Source organism: Manacus vitellinus, unplaced genomic scaffold, assembly GCF_001715985.3.
Source record: "Manacus vitellinus isolate BGI_N305 unplaced genomic scaffold, ASM171598v3 scaffold_2_pilon, whole genome shotgun sequence".
NCBI lineage: Eukaryota > Metazoa > Chordata > Aves > Passeriformes > Pipridae > Manacus > Manacus vitellinus.
This window is the reverse complement of record NW_021940208.1, coordinates 13,778,544-13,799,528: the sequence shown is the minus strand read 5'-3', so window position 1 is coordinate 13,799,528 and position 20,985 is coordinate 13,778,544. Positions and strand designations below refer to the sequence as shown.

General features: G+C 35.9%; 1 protein-coding gene across 3 annotated transcripts in view; it reads right to left on the bottom strand.

The window, feature by feature from the left end:
• Window positions 1-20,985, bottom strand: part of IFT88 (intraflagellar transport 88) — a 44,593-nt gene that overhangs the window by 1,876 nt on the left and 21,732 nt on the right. For all 3 annotated transcript variants that reach the window (XM_018071341.2, XM_018071339.2, XM_029960901.1), the window contains 5 exons: window positions 19,942-20,057; window positions 16,591-16,643; window positions 14,673-14,738; window positions 12,920-13,026; window positions 8,562-8,616 (listed from right to left, as the gene is read on the bottom strand). In XM_018071341.2, coding sequence (XP_017926830.1) covers window positions 8,562-8,616; window positions 12,920-13,026; window positions 14,673-14,738; window positions 16,591-16,643; window positions 19,942-20,057 — 397 coding nt within the window. The remainder of the gene's footprint in view (window positions 1-8,561; window positions 8,617-12,919; window positions 13,027-14,672; window positions 14,739-16,590; window positions 16,644-19,941; window positions 20,058-20,985) is intronic.

Genomic DNA, 20,985 nt, shown 5'->3' with positions numbered 1-20,985 from the left:
TGCCATACAGCCAAATACAAACATGCTCATTTACTACACCAAAGAACACCGTTATTAAAAGTCTTCCATCTGTAAGGAGCAAAAATGGGTTTCATTCAGTAAACATTAATTACAAAGTCTGGACTTGGCAACACATTTCCATTGCCTTATTTACTCTAAATGTTATTTTAATAAATATTGTTACAATTAAAAAGAAAAAACCCAAACAAACCCCCAAACTTCTACAAAGATGACAAACCTCAATTTCTCTATAAATACTATTGCAGACTTTCGTTTGCTCAGCCCTAAATTGGAAGAACAATGTCTCTGCTCCAAGCAAGATCTAATACACACAGTCACATGTCAAACACTGAATAAGTTCACAAAATACAGATTACAGGTGAAATTTCAAAACAAAGAAAATGTATTTTAATGTACATCTACATCCCTCAGACCAATTCTCACTGAAAGGCTTCATGAAAGAAGTGAATACTTAACGAAGGATTTGAAGAAATAGAGAGAAATCAATGGGTTGGACTGAGGGGGGCTCAACCAAAGGGCTGAGAAACTACAAAAAGGGACGTCCCTTGAGTTCAGCAGGCTCTGGACAGACCTGTGCAACAAAGATGGTGTGGATAAAAATGTTTTGAGGACAGTTTAGAGGAAAATACAAAATGATAACAAGGAGAAAAAGAGTAGGATAGATGTAGGCACAGAGTCTTGCGCAGTGGAAAAGAAATAATTTACAAGATAATGAATAAAATTGGAAGAAGCAGTAAAGAGTTGCAAAGACAGGAACAACGCAGCAGAAACTAAACTAGGGGAAGAATGAGCTAGTCAAAGAAACTCCACAGGTTTAATTGGTTGGTTCCAGAACAGAAGAACTGGGTATAATGAAAATAAAAGAGGAAGAAGATGGCATATCAAAGGTTTTTGACTGTGAAGGAGGAAAACACGTGGGGTTTAGCGATACTACCAGAGGAAGGTGAAAGACTTTGTATTAACTAAAAGATGGAAAAGAAGGATGGTAAACAAACCAAACTGGCTGGGATAAACATAATATCCACAAGTTACCTGCACATCTCATTGCCCTAAAAATATACAATTGAAAACAGAGGCTTTCTTGGACACCCTAAGACCCTTACGTTTTATTAGGGTTACATCCAAGAAAGGAATGAGGCAGTAAGTCCAAAATTTGAAGTCAATTTCCCTCTCTTTTTCTCTCCCCATCTACTGGATGTCCAACCCTGCTCCCCCTTCCATAGCTCTGAAGTTCCTTAAGTACATATTGCTATGAATGAGTTGCCCAAAATGGCCATGCCTGCAGGTTGTTCAGCCTGTGACCCTGGAGCCTAAGCTCCCCGTTCTGTTTATGAGCCAATACAGTACATGGAATTGTGGAGTGCTGTAATAGTCAGTAAATGTAGCTCTTCACACAACTAGAGCTTTTCAGGCTTCAGACTTGATTCAGTTGCCCAAACACATTATTTACTGTTTTTAATGGACTGGATCAACTCACCAAAGGGTGAGATTAATGCTAGAAGTAGTGCAAGGAAAGCAGCAAGAACACAGGAAAAGGAATGGGAAAGAAAAGAAGTGCTGAGAGGGGGTGGGCTGTTGTTTCCAGAAACTGTACTCTATTCGATCAATACATCCCACCTTGACTAAACACACCCTGGAAAAAACTATGAGTAGGTGTCTATGGGCACAGTGTCCTCTTAACACTTAAGCAGCAAGAACATATGGATGCCTTACTAGATTAAAGGTCTATCTAAACTGGCTTATTGTCCATACAAAAGATCACAAGATGCTGAGGGAAGAGCACTGTAAGTAAAGCAAGCATATACAGTAGCTCTCCTAGCTTCCAACAGTTTGTAAATCAAATGTCCGTTCGGGGAAACGGGGCAGCTCTTTGTGTTTAATAATGGGATCGATGGACTTACTCTCCAAGAACTTGTCCGTTCTTCTCTTGTGACCCTGTGAAATTTTTGCATGTGTAAGAACCTGAGGTAAGGAGTTCCACCTTTCGTTTCCTCTGAACCTACAACTCTAGCCCCACCTCACCACAGAAAGGAGCACCCTGCCCTTCCTGCCCTGCATCGTATCCCCTTCCATATGCTGTCCAGTGGCAGCAGGCTGTGGTGGAGCATCTTCCTGATACATTTAGAAGTAACCTAATGAAAACTTTTTTCGGGTGGATCAGCAAAGCAATGCAGCTCACCTTACCTCTAGATGAGCATTATATCTTCAGCAAGAGTGAAGGCAAGGTTAACACCTCTTCTGGTAGCAGCCCACAGTTAGTTTAAATCAGGCTAACAGGCAAAACCCCATCAAGTCTCCATGGACTGCAATATGCTCTGACAATATCTAAAGACATGGAAGAGAAGCATCTTTCCTTTGAAAGTACATACTGAAGAAAGTAAGAGGTGCTTGACAACATCTGTGTTACATGGAGATGTCAGACAGCAGCTCAGGAACAGAGAGGTCTGGCTTCAATGCCTTCCTTCACCTGAGGGAGTTCAAACCCAGAGTTCCAGCTTTCAGGAGGAATGTCCTAGTTTTTGAGCCAATTGGGGTAAGCTTTTCTTGACACTCTGCCATGAGATACAGGATTTGCCTGCCAATACAGCAGCTATTAAAAATTCTGTTGACCATTTAACATGATCTGCCAGAAGTTTAAATCTCATTTCAAAGTTACTTTTTCTAGTTCTGTTTGCAGATAAATCATCTACATGTTTTTATCCAGTATACATTCACACATAATTTGGCAATGTTAAGGAACACAAGCTTGCAATGCAGACTTCAGGATTTTGTTATCCTACAGTGAAGAGAACTTCAGGGAAGGAATTGTTTTTAAAGCATTTTATCACAGACGCGGATACTTTTGGGAGGTGAGTTTTACAGATTCTACTCACCATTCCCTGCTGCCCTCACCCTATCCAGGAAAAAGATTTTATACACGTTTTGGATTAGGGAATGAAACTAACTTTCATCAAAGTAATACACAGAAGAAAATAAAACTAACATTGGGTCAAAGTATAATAATAAAAACTGTGGATAAAAAGCTTTATTTGTAGTTTTTCTCTGCTAATAACACAGCTTTGAGTGTTAATGTCTTTCTGATTGCACTTGCAATCAAAGGAGTACAAGCAGACATTTCTCAAACTGCAAATTAATTCTATCTGCATTACTGTATTAACTATACAAACACATGCTCCTAATTAAAGACAGCTTTTGAATAATGGATGACCACTGCTGAACTAAATTGTTCTCTGTATCAAAGAAGCCTTCACTGCAACAAATCCCTCTTCCTTATTTACTTATTGTGCTTTTATTAATTTTGTTATTATTATAGTTCATGTGGAGGCAGTCCCTGTGTACTCACTTTGGGGTGAAAATGTGGTCACAGACACATAAACTGACTGCAAGGAACACGGCTCCACGTTTCAGTTGAAAAAGCAACAGTAACTAATTAAGTAGAGTTGGTCAATATATTTTTAAAATCTGATTTATAAATACATTTACTCTGTAAAACAATTATACTTGAGACTTGGATTATCATGCTGACATTATCTTCCCCTCAGTAGCCTTAACTGGGGACTATGCATACAAAGACATAAATAATAGACTGCATGCTGATACCTTTTACAGTGCATTCCTTTCTCTCATCTGTTTAAAAGTCATGGCCATACTACTGTATTTAGGTTATTTAATTTATTCTATTATAATATGTTCCATTTATTTATATTTGTTCAACATCTTACAAAAACTAATTTGAATTAATTCCTCCACATAGAATTTGGAGGGGGAAAAAAAGAATAAAAGCATAAAACTTAAGTTTAAAAAAATTGGTTAGTTTTATATGGCAGAAAAATAAATAAAGCAACATACTTCAAGAGTAATCCTATTTTGTAATAATCCTATTTTAGGAAGTGATATCTAGCAAAAAACATTCTAAATCTTTTTATGTGTTTCTGTACTTTTTACGTCGCATGATACCTGTCTGTACTCCAATCCATAAAATCCACAGTATTTGTATTTATTTTTTAAAGGAATCTCACTAGTTGCAATTACAGTGACGAGACTAGTGCACTCGATACTCCTCCAGTATCACAAAGGATGTAAATTAGAATTTTTAGTACCATTTTACTCATTAGGAAAAGATAATAAAGGGTAAGGTTGTTTGGTAATCCACCTCCTCTGCAAGATGCTTATGTAACAAAGTGCACAGTGGGTTAATGCTCCATTGAATCCAGAATGCCTTTTAATGCAGCTTTGTGTATCTTTCATATTTGGAATACAGACACTATCTTTGGAGAACAATGGGCATTGGTTTGACCAAAGAGAAGAGTAAGTTCAGTGTAGAAGGCAGAGTATTATATTAAAACTGTGAAACGGCATGGGAAGTGATGCAATTTTTAACTCCATTGCAGGTTATTTTGATTTGATCTGGTGTGTCAGTTCAGCTAACTCCTCAGGTGAGTTCATAGCAGAAAACTTAAGATATTATCTTCACTCAGAGATTTCCCTGTCTATTAAGAAAACATTTTTCCTATTTTGCACACACAGCCAATGGAACCATCTCACAATGACTTTTAATTAATGAGGCATCAACAGGCACACAAAGCCTAGAAAATATAAGTGATCATGAGGTCCTGGCTGCAGGGTAGCAAGAAAATCTCTTGCCTCTCAGTCAAGATTATCTGTGATGCCTACAGCCGTAACATTTATAATGTGCTTCCATAATATATGAGGAAATCCCTATGGGATGGTAAGAGGTGTTTGAATACGGGACGGACAAACCAATTTCTCCACTAGCACCATCATCAGTGGAACAAAAAAGGGAAAAGACACCTAAATTACTCTCACATGGTGTCCTTTCCAAATTCATCTGGACAGGCTTAGGTAATAAGGAGAATGCAAAGTGCTCAGCCTTTCATCTTCTGAATTCAACACTGCTTCTTTGGGCTCCTGTCTGAGACTCCATGGCTCCTCTGATCCAGTACAAACCCATTCAGGGAGCTGGGCAAATGCAGAGACCAAGCAAACACTGCTATGGCAATGTATTCCTTAAAGTCATACTTTTCATTATCTAAAGGCACTGTGCTATTAAACAATAAAAATTTCTTATGGTAGTAAAAACCACAGTGCCCTAACTTCTAAATTCTGAATGTTACCATCATATTTCTGCAAAACACAAAAAAAATGAGCACGAAAACAAGAAAATATTATTGGAAAGGAAATCTTTGAGAACTGCCTAAACTGAGATGTACTGTTAGCTTCCTGCAGGGTTTTGTGGTGCTTTGGTTTTGTTTTTTTTTCTTTTTCTTTCTCCTTTCACATAGTAAAAAGAATAATTTTAACAGGACCATATCAGCGTCATCTCCTTCCAACATAAATCAAGTAAGATTGAAAATCATAACTCTGATAACTGTGGCGAGAAGAAAATTTCACTTTTTATAATAAGAGTGACAAATGTGTTCAATTTTAGGTAGGCATTTTAGATTTAATGCTCATCTTCCTCACATGACAAGAGCAGACTTTAACTGATGTTGATACACATGTCAGTTTTCTTGGTCTCCATGTTTCCATTCTGTGTGCCATTCATACATACACTAAAGCACAATTTGCACAATAGGATTAGTGTATCTCATACACCTTCTGTTTTAATTTATATTGGCAAAGTAGTGGATGCCCTTTGAAGTACAAATCCTGTTGGCTTAGTTCTCTTTCCTCTTAGCTTCCTCTTTAATAGCAATTGTAGATCATATTTCCTAGACCAAGAAAGTCTGAATTATTAATACTTATAATATAAATAACTATATAGGGACAAAATACTTGGGGAAAAAAAAAATCTGTTAGGAATGCCAGCAAGTATGGGGACAGCGAGCTGCTAAGAGGGAAGAAATAAAACAGGCATCATACCTAAAATATTTGGAATGCATACACACTTCATTTAGCTAGTAAGTACGTTAATTTAGCTAGTAAGTACTGAGCTAAGGAGGATTCCATGCTTCACTGGGTTCAGTAATGATGGCATATCCCTCATATGGTGTAGAAAAACGATCCCTTTTGGTCTTGGCAACACCACTGGAAAAGACTAATCTTAAAATGTATACCATTTCTTTTAATTCTTCTTTTGAAGTCATTATGAAATAAAATAACCCATGTTTATATTTCACATGTGTCTTGACACAGGCCATGTACAGAAATTTATTACACTTCAAAAATACAGCTCATAACCCAGCTGAATAATGCCAAACATTAGACAAAATTACTCAGTAATCCTCGGTAAAAGGTAGACAAACTGCAACATAGTCCTTAACATCTGACGCTGTGAGTGTGCAGTTTCTTCACTGATAAGGCTCCCCAGAGTCAATACTACCAGTTAAAATGTGCATAACGCCTTTAACTTTTGCTAAAAATACATGTAAGTATCTCACCACAACTTTTAATTAAGAACCCCAGCAGACAAGTTAACTCCAGGCTCAATACAGGACCTTCTTTGTACCTCTGCGTGTTTGCAGAATCATTTCCAGAGAGGCTGGATCTTTGGCACTGAATTTGTATAACGAAGACTTCTCAAACATGCTCTTATACAGACTTGTTCCCAAACTGGTTTTTTCCATTCTTTCATATCCTTGACATAGTATCTCCAGCGACAATGTAAGAATTATGGATAGGGCAAATTCTAGGTCAATTCTGTCCCTGCTTACCCTCTCATTCTCTTTTTTTAATTTTAAAAAAAAAGGACAATTTTCCATAGATACTTCTGTCTTTAAAATAAGTATTGACAAACTGGTAGTTTGGGGGATTAGGGTTGTTTTAGCATCCTTTCAGCCTGATCAGTATTTATATCTTTTGCTCAATTACTAACTCACTCTCTCCTGATAACATACCCCTTTTTCACTAATGAGGGTGGGGATAATTATGAAACAGAGCTGTAAGATAAGAGACTCTTTGTGCCCTTTGCCTACATGCCTGGTGCAATGTTTTGCATAGCTGTAAATATCCTTGCCTGCTACCAGTGCTGCTCTTCATTTCTATTTATTATAAGACAAAGTGGATCTTACTTTATGACAGAGAATAAGGACCAATCCTGTCTCACACCAATGTTTTGTTGGCACCTCTAGCTGGCTGCCTGATCACAGGGTTTATGTAACACAGGAGAGACCAAAAACATTTTCATTCCTGTCTGTTACCAAATCAAGGAATTTCACTCCAAGAATTACTTTGGCCTGAGGCCCAGAACAGGTAAAATTCAATCCTAGGTGTATGGAGTTTCTTCTACATATCAAGAAATGATTTAAAAGCTTCTCTAGTGAAACTACTGAGCTGAAAAAGGAATACGATCTCTCTTAAGCACCCAACACTCACTCTTAAGCCTTGGAGAATCCAGGAGAGTAGTCTTCATAAATGTAACAGCATTTTAAGATCATCTTCAGATTACACTAATAATTTCCATGACTTTTCATGGCCCTATAGAATTTGATACATGTTGTAAAATATCTGCTATGTAGATGGAGAAATAAAGTTACCAAATAAGAAAAAAAATAATAAATTATTTCTCTGTAAAAGGAAGGGAAGAGATGCAAGAATTTATAGGGGATATCTTTTTATGAGACCCATTGATATTAAGATAAACTAAAAGCACAATGCAAAGAAACCATTTCATTTTTGGGTCAAAATACAGATTTTTTTTTTTTTGTCCAGGTGGCTGAAGAAGCCTTAATTCTGCTAGTTTCCTTACAGTGGCAGTGGGGAACATTTAGGTTTACATTACTAACATTTCATGGATTTAATAATGGGAGGGAAAAATCATTAGCTCTGCAATATGCAGGCTACCTAGTGCAGAAAAGACGAAGCAGGACAGTTTCCTGACTTGCATTGCATGAGTTTTATATTTATGGAAGTCAGCATTGTAAATCTATAGAAGCAGAGAGACTCGGTAGTCAGTGAGCAAGCTTTCCTCTGGGGAAGACTCTAATACTTCGCTTCTGCTATACTGGGAAAAGGGGAAGGAAGAACTCAAAGACACTAAGGGTATGTTATCCTTATTATGGAGTTGGTTGCACAGAACAGTCTCTTGAACTTGTAATGAACATCTAACATAGTAGATTAGACAGTGGGCAAAAAATTCCCTTTCCTCCATGTTAAATAAAGAAACAATGAATTCCTGGTTTTGTGGCTTATGTGTTCTGTTTTGTTATCATAAATGATTCCTTATAGTAAATATTCCAAAGTTAACGGGATAAAAGTGTTCAAATACCAAGTTAATGGGATAAAAATGTTCAAGTCCGCAGTACTGAAAAAAAGCAGAAATTTAGCCTTAGAAATACCCTGATATCTGTATATGAAACACAAATGTTAGACCAAATCCATGCTACTGTACCAGTCGTGGTTTCATACAGCAATGAGATAATCCAAAAGTTTGAAACAATTTGTGAAGTACTTCCATATTGCTCAATGCATATTTGTGTGCATTTCAGAATGTAAGGAGACTTTACAAACACTTTCAGAAAAACTGTTTTCTTTAGGATCCTGACAAATTGCATATTTAAGCAGAGGCCTTGTGTACTTACCACCACCTCCTTCTCTGCGGTTACGTGCACTGCCATCTCTGCCAGACTTAATGCGCTGGGGAACAGTGAAAAAGGTTTGAAAAGACTAGAACAAAAACCCCCATTTAGTAATATATATATATTAGAGATAATTATTGAAAATTTAACTTAGCTGATTAACAAAACAGTAGAAGAACATTAAGCTAGACTTACTACACTGCAACTAATAAACCCTGTTTTTTCAACATACAAAATTGTCCTTAAAATCATTGTTAAATCCAATAAAACAAGAGTTCTGTGAAATTCAAAAAGAATATCTCAATAAATTATTTTTCTTCAGATAAAATTTATACAAGGAATGTGTATAAAAATAGTTCAGATGTTACTTTGTAAAGTACAGCTGAAAAAACAGGCAACATAGCCCTCCTTGCATGAGTTCAAAGTAGCCTCTACCTATTAACATCTTGTAAATCCCACAAGCATTTTATTATTGTAAAGACTCAAAGCGGAGAAGTTTGGGAATCTATAAAAAAACTACTCACCCTATGGATCTTAGATTTTGAATTCTTGACACAGTACTGTACTTCACAGCAAAATTTAATTTGCTGTTGAGTGTTAAATGCAAGATAAAGGTGAAGGTAAATACTTTAAAAGCTGTGTTTAAAAAGTCAGTTCTCTTGCAAAGAGGAAGGTACCATAAACATTTTCCAGCTGTGTTTTTTTTAAGTGTTATTTGAAAACTTTAACAGTTTATCAAAACAATACCTCTGTATGACATGGCAGACTCAGCTTCTCCTGGCAAAACACCGAATTTCTCACACATACATCTTGTGAATTACAAGAATGTATATCTCAGCAAGGGACTTTTTGATAGGTAGGTACAAAAACTTGGTGTTTAAAGCACTCAGATATTAATAAAGTATTTCTGCATCTTATTTCAAAATATGACTTCAGGATCTGAATAAAACACACATGCACACTACCTAACCATGTTTTCAGGTCAATTACTGAAGCTTCTTCACTCATTTTTCACCAGAACAATATAATGGAGTCTGGGAAAGTTGGAATGGTACCAAAGAAGTGAAAGAACTTTCAAGATTCATGCCAACAGAAAAAGGAAGAACTCTTAAATCAAAACTCACAGGAGTCAGACAGGAAAGCATTGAGCCTAGTGTGAAACCAGGATTAGTCTAGGAGCAATTTAGTCTGGAACCAGAATTTCTCATACTTTTTATTTATTTTGGGAAATCCTCAAGTTTAAAATATGTTCTCTGAATTTTGTATTAAATATCGTTTTCACAGTCCAGTGAAGTAGCATATACCAATCCTTCAGGAAGCATATTCAGACTCTCCAAACAATGAATGACTGACATCAAGTCTGACAGTGGAAGCTCAGCTTCTGACTGCCAGAGGGAAGCAGTCCCTAGATGATAGTGCCCTCTTGGCATTTACATCCTAGGACTTTACTCCCAAAATACTACATCAGTACTACAGCTTAAGCATATGATTAATTCCTGTAAAGTTCCAAGCGAGTAGTTTGTAAGTAATCCCATACTAAAAGCAGACATTCAAAATAGGTTTCCACCCTAAAAATGCCTGTTTCTCTTCCATGACTGCAAAAGACATTCAGGATGGTTAGCCCAGATGTAGATGCCTGAAGGTAAGGGCAGTAAGTCCCTGCCAGCATTTGCACCTATCATCACTGCTTCACAGCACACCCCATCAGCCCCTCATTTTCAGTCATTAAGCTCACTTAACGGAAATAAATAGTAATGTGTGTATACATCAGTGCCAAGGAGCTTGTGTGAACTTTTACACTATTACTTGTCTTTTTTAAACTGAAACATGAAAAGGGAAGATTAATGCAGCAAAAAACCAAACCAATACCAAACAACGAACCCAACATCCCCCCCAGAATGCCCCAACATATGAAGGTTGCAGTAAAAATTGAATGCTGTGAGAGGCAGGGAGAAAAATTTCTACAGGGAATGAACTCCACAGATGTTCTCAGATTCTTGGCTGGAAGTATTTAACAACTTGTCCATATTTGAGAACTGAGAGAAATAAGTACTCCAGAATATTTATTTTGGTAAAAACTCCATGTGGATGTACTTATTCTGGAAAAACAATGCCAGAACAGCAAATTTTGATAAATTTCTACAGGAAGACAAAGTCTGTGTGCAGACTTTGAAATGCAGGTATACTACACTAGCATTTAACTATTTTGTATTTACTGGGTGCAATCAGGAAAACATGGCTTAATCTGAAATTGGGAGCAGGAATAGAACTATATCTGGTACTGCTAACTGAAACCAGTATTCCTATTGGAAACTTAGGTGGTGAAATAAAATTTTGGTAATTTTAGAACTTGACAGTATAGTTTATGACTATATGGTCATGGAAGACAGAAGAAAATTCTTAGGACAAAAAAAACCTAGTAATTTCCAAAGCCAGATGGTAGACATAAGGCTAAAAAAATCACACACAGACCCCAACCAACGAAAGAAAAAAAAAAATCCCCAACCCAAAACCAGGGTATGGAACCCGGATGCAATCACAAAAAAAGGAACTGCAGGGCTATTGCTTGCAAGACAGCGCTGATGCTGGGATTCTGTCACAGAGATACTCAACTTCTAATACAGGACAGCCACATACTAAATTGCAGTGCATCCTGAAACATCTCTTCTTAGTCTTTGTTCCTTTACTATGCAGTAACTTGTGCTACCATGCATCTGTACTGGATTCCACTGATACCTCTGTCATTCAGATATGACAGGTACGAATTCCCTTAACACGATGAAGTCAGAATGAAAAAAACCTCCATAATTTAAGTGTGATTTCTCTGTTACTAAAATCTTAAGTAACTTAAAACTTCTAAATATTCTACTGGTAGCTTTTTCCTCATGAGAAAGTAGAGAAATGGTTTGGGAAAGCTCCCGCTTCCAATGTGAAATAAACAGAAAGAGATGTGACTTTTTTTTTTTTAACATATTCGAACATTAACTTTCTGAAAGGAAAAAAGGTGTTTTCCTTAAAATCCTTGACATTTGCAGATCTGTTGTACATAATTAACACCTTCAGTGTAAAAAAAAGCCAGAATTACATGCAAGGAAATAGATAGCCTCTCCACCTCTTTCTCTCTTATGAACTATTAAATAATCCAGTTGTAAATGGTTTAACTGGTGAGCTTTCCCAAGTAAAGTGCTGAGGTATTGAAAGTTATTGCAAAGACCTATGTATATTACTGACACTGAACTGGTACTCCCTAGAAACCAAGCAAAACCTGTTTAACACACTTTAGAGAGATCTCTTAATTATGAGTTTTGCAGAATAGAAACATTATATCTGGTCATCTGTTTTGCTTACTGATATGATTATGGGGAGACATGGAGGAATACTAATCCCACTACAGCCGCAGACTGCTTCTTTTGTCCATTTTTGCAAGTGCTTTAAATTTTACATTTACTGAAAATTCAAACCAATAGACTTCAGCTAGTCCTTCAAAGTATGTTGTAGCATAAAGCTGGAATCCTTTGATCAGTGTTTCCCTTTGTGAGTTTCATTTTTAAAATGTCCTAGTGTCCATGTGCATACTCAGACTCCCTGGAATTTAAGTAAAAGTATCTGGCATCAAAGGGGACCCAGTAAGTGTTACTAGGAGCACAGTAAATTAGTTAAGACTTAATGTGTCCTAATGTGACTATGTAGCTTTGAGGCAATAGGAAAAGCAAACTTGAACACTTTGCAGTTCAACAGCAGGGATACTGCTTTTCAAACAAGCAGCTGTTTTTCATTTTAAAATCTTACTTTATCACCAGAATAGCAAGAAAACAATGCACGAGTGCACACACACACAAATGTGAGCTCACTTCTGAGCAGAACACAAGTTATGATCTCGTACCTTTCCCAGCCTGTTGCTGTTCCATGCATTTTTTTTTCAGTTTAAAAATTGGCACTAATATGAATAGTTTATATCTAACTATGTAATCTGTCAATGTTGCAGCTTTGTATATAACAAAAAGACAAATTCTTAGGCTCCCCATCTCTCCCTGTAGTTGCATTATTACTTGGCTCATAAGTACACTAAAGTATTAAATGAAATCTGGCAAGTAGGTAGGAAAGATGACATTCCAGAGACATTGAATTATGCAAGTGGCTCCGGCATTCCCATCACATCCACACAGTCCATCTTTCACTAGTATTAAAAATCAAAGAAAATCCGGTATTCAAAAACTATTCAGACAGATATAAGACTGACCAGTAATTTAAAACTAAACTTCCCAAACCTCAAAACATAAGCCTCTCTAAACCAGGAAGTTAATAACACATTTTATCTTGAAGTAAAATAAACACTATTTTAGCTTCATCTATGTACTTACCTGCTCTCTTATTTCTTTTAATTTTTCCACTTTCTTGAGCTTTGTTATATATTCCTGGACTTCTTTCAGCCCCATATCTGTGCAGAGACGAACTAAAAATCGGAGGCCTAATTGAAAAGCAAAAAGTACCATTAAAAAAGGCTTACAAGCAGGTCCAACTACAAGTGCACCCCAACAGAACTGGACATGCAGAATGGCAAACAGTACAAGGTGCAAATAAGGTGACTCCAGTCCAGTATCGCCATCTGAGTTGTGATATTTTGCAGGTAATTCAACATTTTCTGTGTGTCTATACCCATGAAGAGTACAAATATCATTTATACATGTGGAAGGCACTAACTCACCTGGCTCAGAACTCTTAACATTTGCAAAATATTTTGGAAGCTGAAAGCACAGTAATGATACTAAGACATTACTGAGGAGCTGCTATCAAAAGCATTTTGTTGAAAGCAATTTTACAAATGCCAAGTGAATCAAAACTGTTTTTTCTGTTGCTGTGGTTGATTTTTAAAGAGTAGTATTTATAGAATTAAAAAATCCCAACAAACCTGACATGAAAATCAACTACAACTGTATGACTGAACCAGAAGAACCCCTAAAAACATTCTCCTGAGACACTATACCAAACTGAAGATATTGTTGCTATTCCTATGTGTTTGTCAACATTCCTTTGAAAGAACTAAAGCCAAAACAAGCATGACATGATACATTGCTCTGCTGACGCTTTAACAAACATGTTATTCATTATGTTCTAAGCTAGTTTTCTGTTGGTTTAGGGAAAACATGGTCAGGGAAGGATGAGTGAAGAACCACTGTTTCAGCAGCAGAAAACTTAAATCGGCTAAATTGTCTTGTCTAACTTCTGCCTCCATTTGTGTAATTTGTAGAAACTACATTCAGAAACATATTTGCACTCTAAAAGGTTTACTAAATACCCCTCCAAAATATGTGTGACCAAAATGAACACCATATTTTACTTATAACTTTGAGGAGTTAATAGCACTGAACTTCAGTTGTACAAGAGAGCTGTGTGATTCCTCTTTAAAAAAGCAATACATTTGTTAAAGCAGAATGATACAATTTTAAAATAAAACTGAATTAATGTTCTTCCCACGTTGCATTTAAAAGCATAGACTTGTTGGCGACAACCTCGTATTTTGGAATTTGTGAGGCAGAGTGTGGGATGTCAGAATGTTTTCACAACCACTGACAACCCCTATTTTCTACATGGCTTTTTTTATTTAGAGTACAGGTGTGACTGATTTTGCAAAATGTCTTACTCTTCAAAGATTTCCAGAGACTGGTTGACCAACTATACTTAAAAACCCAGCAACAAAATCTCACCCTCTACATTTTTTGGAAAGCCTGGCTTTGGTAAAACTTAGCAATATGATTTTCTCATATCTAGAAACTTACAGCAGGAATTTCAAGTAGCTGGAACTAGAAGTACAAATACATACATTTTATCACAAGAAATATCTAATAAGTAACATAGTTATGTATGAGAAAGAACTCAACCAATCCGACTCAGTTATAACTAAGTTTATTTTCATCACTCTTCTTCAGCATGGACCTAATATTTCTTAAATCACACTTCAGTGTTGTCACAGAAAACACGCAGCATTAGCATGAATAAAAATGTTAGTTCATAAAAATATTTTCATATGAAAAACACGTCATATGATTACTAACACACATATTCTATGTAACAAAGTTTCCTTTGATAGTTGTACCACAGAATTAAAAAACTTACATTCAACATTCTCTGGGAATTTTCTGTGAATGACTTTGTATTTCTCTAGAGCTTTCTGGTAGTTACCTGCAAATAAAACAAACATCTCCTATCCACACAGTCAAACATAAAAAAAGAATATCTGATGTGAAACTGATACACTTTAACATCAATGCATCTTTTTAGTTAGAGTAAATAATTTAATATTATAAGACCAAATTTGGTGAGACCAAACTTAAAATTCTTTAATTACGTAATTTAATAGTAATTTACTTTAACAGTAAAAATTAAGAACATCTGAAAACAGTCCAAATTACTCTGTAAATAACAGAATTAACGAAGAGCAGTTTCCTGACTTTTGCCTTTTTTTTTTGACCTTCCCCTAATACTACTCTGTTTCTACAACACGACTACTAGATGAACTGTATCAAGCCTAACAGGACTTGTCTGGGACTGCAAATGTATGGATTGATCAAATGGAAATATCTAACAGCAGAGCTCTGCCTGTCCTTCCACAAAATACAAATTGTGTGGCTCTCCTTTGCCCAGATCTGGTAGTGAAGTAATTATTCCTTAAGTCTTTTGCCTTCAATTTTGACTCAGACTGATTACGGAAAGGACTGACTGACCCTGTAAATCTAAAATATCATATCCATTAAATACTTGACAAAAAAAGTTTCTTGAGATATCGCTGTTTTTCTCTTCCTGGTGTGAGGCAGAGATCAAACTGATGTGCTATGTGTTAACATGATAAACTGGGAATGTTGCCAATGAACCATAAATGATCTAAGAAGCAGCCAAGCCCACTGTTTTTCTTTGCTAGGAAAATGTTTCATCTGTCTAGTTTTGGGTGGTGCTGATTATTCTTAATACACTGGCTTCCCCAGGTCCTGTTCCTTTTCTCACTGTTGTATTAAATAACTGAGCTAAGTGAGAAAATGCACTTATTTATTACGGAAGACTGCTCTGTGAAGTTCTAAAGAAGCATAAAGAAGAGAGACAAGATGGAACAGGAAGAAAGAAGAGTATAATTTACATCATCAAGCATCCTGAATGCATTTTAGGTGGTGAAAAAACCCAAAAAGGTTAGTCTCTTTAAATTTTGCTTATCAGTGTATTCTATTTCCAGTATGGAAATACAGCACATTAAGACTCTCTTCTGCTTATATAGTGCAAATACTATTTTAATATTGAAAAATTATACCTGTTGTTGAAAAGAAAAGGGAATTAAGCAACTTGAAAAACTAACTGTTTATGTTGGATCAGTTGGTAGTATAATTACATTCAAAAAACCTTCTATCAGATCACGTATGCTGTACTATTTTCTTTATTTATTTAAGAGCATAAGGAATGTTTCACATATAAGTCAGTGCAGGCATGCTTCCTGGACTTAAAAGAAACTTCATGTTTTATTACATATACAGAGAAAATTTATAACAAAATAATACATAACTGAGTGTTCACACAAACTTTAGCACCAATATTCACATCAGTCAGAAAAGATCAAGAGAAAAAAGTCAAAACATAATCAAAACAAAACAAAACACAGAATCATAAAATGGTTTGGTTTGGAAGGGACTTTTGAAGATCATCTAGTTCCAACCCCCCTGCCATGGGCAGGGACACCTTCCTCTAGACAAGGTTGCTCCAAGCCCCACCCAATCTGGCCTCGATGGAGCATCCACAACTTCTCTGGACAGCCTGTTCCAGTGTCGCACTATACTCACAGTAAAGAATTTCTTCCTAATATCCAATGTAAGTCTACCCTCTTTCAGTTTAAAACCATTGCTCCTTGCCCTGGAACTGCAGACACCAGTTTATCTCCATGTTTTCTATATGCTCCCTTCATATATTGTCTAGTCTGAGCAACCCCCATGGATTACAAAAAAAAGAAATGTTACAAACCTCCAACCAGTTACCAAAAAGTTACAGAACTTACCGCTTCTCCTGTAGCAACTTGCAACCATCAGCTGCCACTTCACTTGTGTTGGCCTGTATATAAATAAAATAAAGTTATGCACATTTGCCAAAGAATGAATAAGCAAAATAATCTGCATTAGCACTGCTAAAGACCTACTATTAAACTACTAATAAATTTTTCACCTAGCCTATTGCCTTCCTAGAAAGAACTTATCCAGTTCAATTCACACACAGTTCACCCCTGCATCATGCACCTGTTTTCAGGCCTTGATGTCACTTATTTTCGGTTGTATGTTATAGCCTTCCTCCTGCTCGTGATTCTGTGCCCAGACACAATTAGTAGACCAGACAGGTGAACCACTAACCTTTGTCAGAGTTACAGAACCATGCAGTGGGGAAGAAGAAAATGCTAAACTGTATTTTGAGGAGGCCCTACCACTAGGATCCCGTGCATGCCCAAGAGATCCCTGCCAGGAAGCACACTCCCCACTTACAGCTTCAAACTCTGGTTTCTCCTTTTTGCCTAAGATGCCATTGCAGCATCTAGCTGCTGCCTATACGCTCCTTCTCTTTTTAGCACATAATGGTGACAGGTATGTCAGAGAAAATATCTGAGATGTTTCAGCATGTACAATAAAACAGTTGGACTCCTTCCTCATTCTTCTCAAGTTAATGTGAAAACTGGGAAATTTTAATGTCAATAGCGTCAAGATCCTCTATAAGCCAAAGCACTTTCCACATGTGGCTTACAATGCAATAGCAGCATATCCAAAAGGTACTGTAAGACAACATTTTCAGAATAGTTTTGTACTTATTCTCTTCAGTTTTTCCTTCTAATCGTAGCACAGGCCATTTTTAACTCTATATAATCTGTTTGCCTGGTAGTTGCCAAAAAAGCTCATGAAATACAGACGCTGCACCTTTTTAGTTTCAGCTGAATGTGTCTCCTGCAAACAAAGGCAGTCAAGGAGACATGAAAATAAAGTTTATTACATAGTTCAGTATGAAAATTCTAGAGAGAAGAAATTGTCAGCAGCAAGCATTAACTGCACAACTCCTTTTATTAATGATAGATTTGTGCATGCTGGTAAAAATAAAATAATGGAAGCTGTTGTCCAGTTCATTGTCTAACGTTATCTTAGAATGCAATTTAAAATGTAGTTATTGTGATTAAAATACTGAATGCATGAAACATGAAGTATATGGATTGTAAACAAACTAAACAAACTAAAAATTGTTAAACTAAAAAATGCTGTTCACAGTTAAAATAATTTAAAAACATAACTATTTAAAATCAGTAGCAATTTATATTTACACACGTATTTACCATTTAGCATATCTAGGCTCTATTTCTAGTACCAAATAAACACCAAAATATTTATGCACCATTATCTACTGTTAAAAATCTCCTCCCACAGAGAAATTTCTCTCTATTACAGATAGATTACAATTACAAATAACAATGAAGAATTTCATATGCCAATTATTCGTTAAGTACTTTACAATCCATATACTTCATGCTTCATTCACGGACTGAGTGAGATAAGAAGCACAAAATCTTTATATCTTTGCCAAAACAAGATTGTGAAATAATTCTTTTTAGTTTCATCTGTTTCTTTCAAAATTTTCTAACAAGGCCATGAACATCAGTATTTGCAATCTCATAGTTTGACTAAAACATAACTTTTTAAGATGACCAGTATTTATAGGGAAAAGAATATTGGCAAACCTGTGAACTGGGTATTTTTATCTTATCTACATCTCTATTTCTTTATAATTATAACACCATTTGGGTGAAGTCTATGTCTTTTTTTATTATTTCTTTTTCATTTTTAATCCTTATTTAAACCTTGGATTTTCTCTTCTACAATTAATGTCCATTCCAACTCAAGTGTCTCAAAGCCAGAATTAGTATTTTTTACTGAACTTCTTACAACCTGTGGGAAACGACTGAATGGTAGGCCTTGAATTTGAGCAGTTGCAGCTCTGAAGTTGCAGAGGAATGTAAACAACTCTAAGGAAATATTTACTGCAATGCCGGATGGAACAAACCTAATGCAGCCGAGACCAAAGGTCACCAATCAAAATGTGTAAAGTATCACCAATGACAGTGTGCACAGTGTCTTCAGTGTCACCAATGACAGCATGCACAGTGTCTTCTGTGTTACCAATGAAAGTATGTACAGTATGCTTGAGACTTTTAACCAATTATGTTGTAGCATGATAGTATGCAAAGAATATAAAAGAAACACTTAAGAGCAACAAACAGTTTTCCTGATCACCTTACACCTGGACTACGACTGATATCTGAGCGCATTCTTGGCCATGGCAACAACCTATTTGCAGTATAATTTTTCCTTGAGTGATCTGTACAAACTTTTTGTTCACCCGCTGTCTTTGTACATGTATGCCCATTCAGATTCCCAGAACAAAAAGAATGTCAAATTTTAGATCATCGCAAGACAAGAAACAAGAGAGTTTTGTTTAGTATGATTTTTGGTAGGTTTCCTAAAACACAAAATAGAGAAATTCACACTTATTCAAGTGAATTTCAGTTGCATGAATTGGTCTGTTAACACAAAATGCTTCACGAATTCCAAATAAAAAGACCATATGCATGTCTTTTTAGAATTATCTTTGAACTCTGGATTATAGATTTAAATTTGACCAAATTTTATTTAACCATGCTCTGGTAAGCTCCCTTTCTGAACTAAAATAAAGTATATAGCCTATATACTTTCTGAAGTGCATCATGTTCTGCTAATGGACAATTTTAGCCATTAAGTTGCTGAACCGAACTCAGTATATTTCAAACATCTCTATCAGGATCGATTTAATCTGCAAACTTATTTTCACTGACCCCTGCACTGCACTGCACAATTTTGCTTACTTATATACCTTATTTGTAATAGCTTTTTTATGGAAGTAGGAGTGATGCAAAAAGTGGAAATGCAGCAAGAACGGCTAAAACACGCATTTATCTGAACCACCAAATCATCACTGCATAACAAAACAATAGAAAGGAAATATTTCACACAAAGCCATGGAGAAAGAGGTCTTGGTGGCTTTGGAGAGCTACTGCCCACTTTGTAGCTGTGTTTAATGGCAGATAACAGAGAAAAAGAGGGTCTAATACCTAATACTTTCTTGGGCCCAAAGGAGGATCTTATTTAACATTGAAGTTGCACAGTAAGAACAAAAACACACTGTAAATGAACAGACAGTTGAGAAAATTAAGTAATATCCCAAATACTCTTAATTCTGATGTTTGTTTATAGTATTAATAAAGTTATACAACTGATTTATCTCTAGGTATACTTATGGATGTCTAATCACAAATCTGAGTAGGCATAAAATAATAACTACTTACAGGATAAGTGCTGCTCTTTCAAAGTACTCAATGGCTTTTTCACAAAACTGGGTGTCAATATAATATGCTCCAAGCCATTCAATGACCTCAATGTTTGAAGGGAAATACCGGTATGACTGACAAAACAGGAAAGGTGAAAAACCCCACAATTTTAGTGATAAACAACATCTTTATGGTACTTCTGGAATATCTTACTCAAGTGTTTAATTCTCCAGATGCCCAAAATGTGTAATATAAATGAATAGAAGTAGTGTGCTGTACTAAGTGATCCTGGGGAAAAAAAAAAAAAAAGGCATGCCAAGTTTTCTAATTGCAGAATGCTTTTTAGAAGTTACCTGAGATGAGTCTGTCACATTTTCCATCCAGCCTTATTTGAAATACTATTTTAAATAGCTTGCAACAACAAAAACATTTACTTAGCTCATGTCTACATATGAGTAAGTTACCTAAAACATTCCCTAAAACATTACCTAAAACAATGCTAACTAATACGTGTACAATTTCATATTCACATCAGTCTGCTGGAAAACTCAACTAAAAGCATTCTTTTCTATACATACATACATAAATAACATTTTCGGCTTTTTAGAAATTCCCATTGAAATAGGCAGCAAAATTATCATTAAGCACAACTCGACTAGTAATTCAGACTGCAACACAGCCTTTGGTCATCCTTACTTCACAGATAAAAAGAACCCTCATATTGCAACAAAGCCATTTCCTATCATTCTTTTTTCTAAGACAGAAGAATCTCTCCAAACTACAGATAGTAGTACAGCTGGCTTGAAATTAAAGAGGCTGTATATCTTTATGCAACCATGTATACATAATGTATAGCTATACTGTTAATATATATATATATAAACTTACATATATAAACACATTATATATGTATCTCCATATCTATTATACAGACACAGCCTCCAATCAACTCAGTCACATTACACACCTTTAAAATTACTACATTTACTAAATTTGCTATATTCAGATTTTATTTTGTCCCAGACTATATTTTAAAATAAAACTGTTACAGGTCAGTGTAAA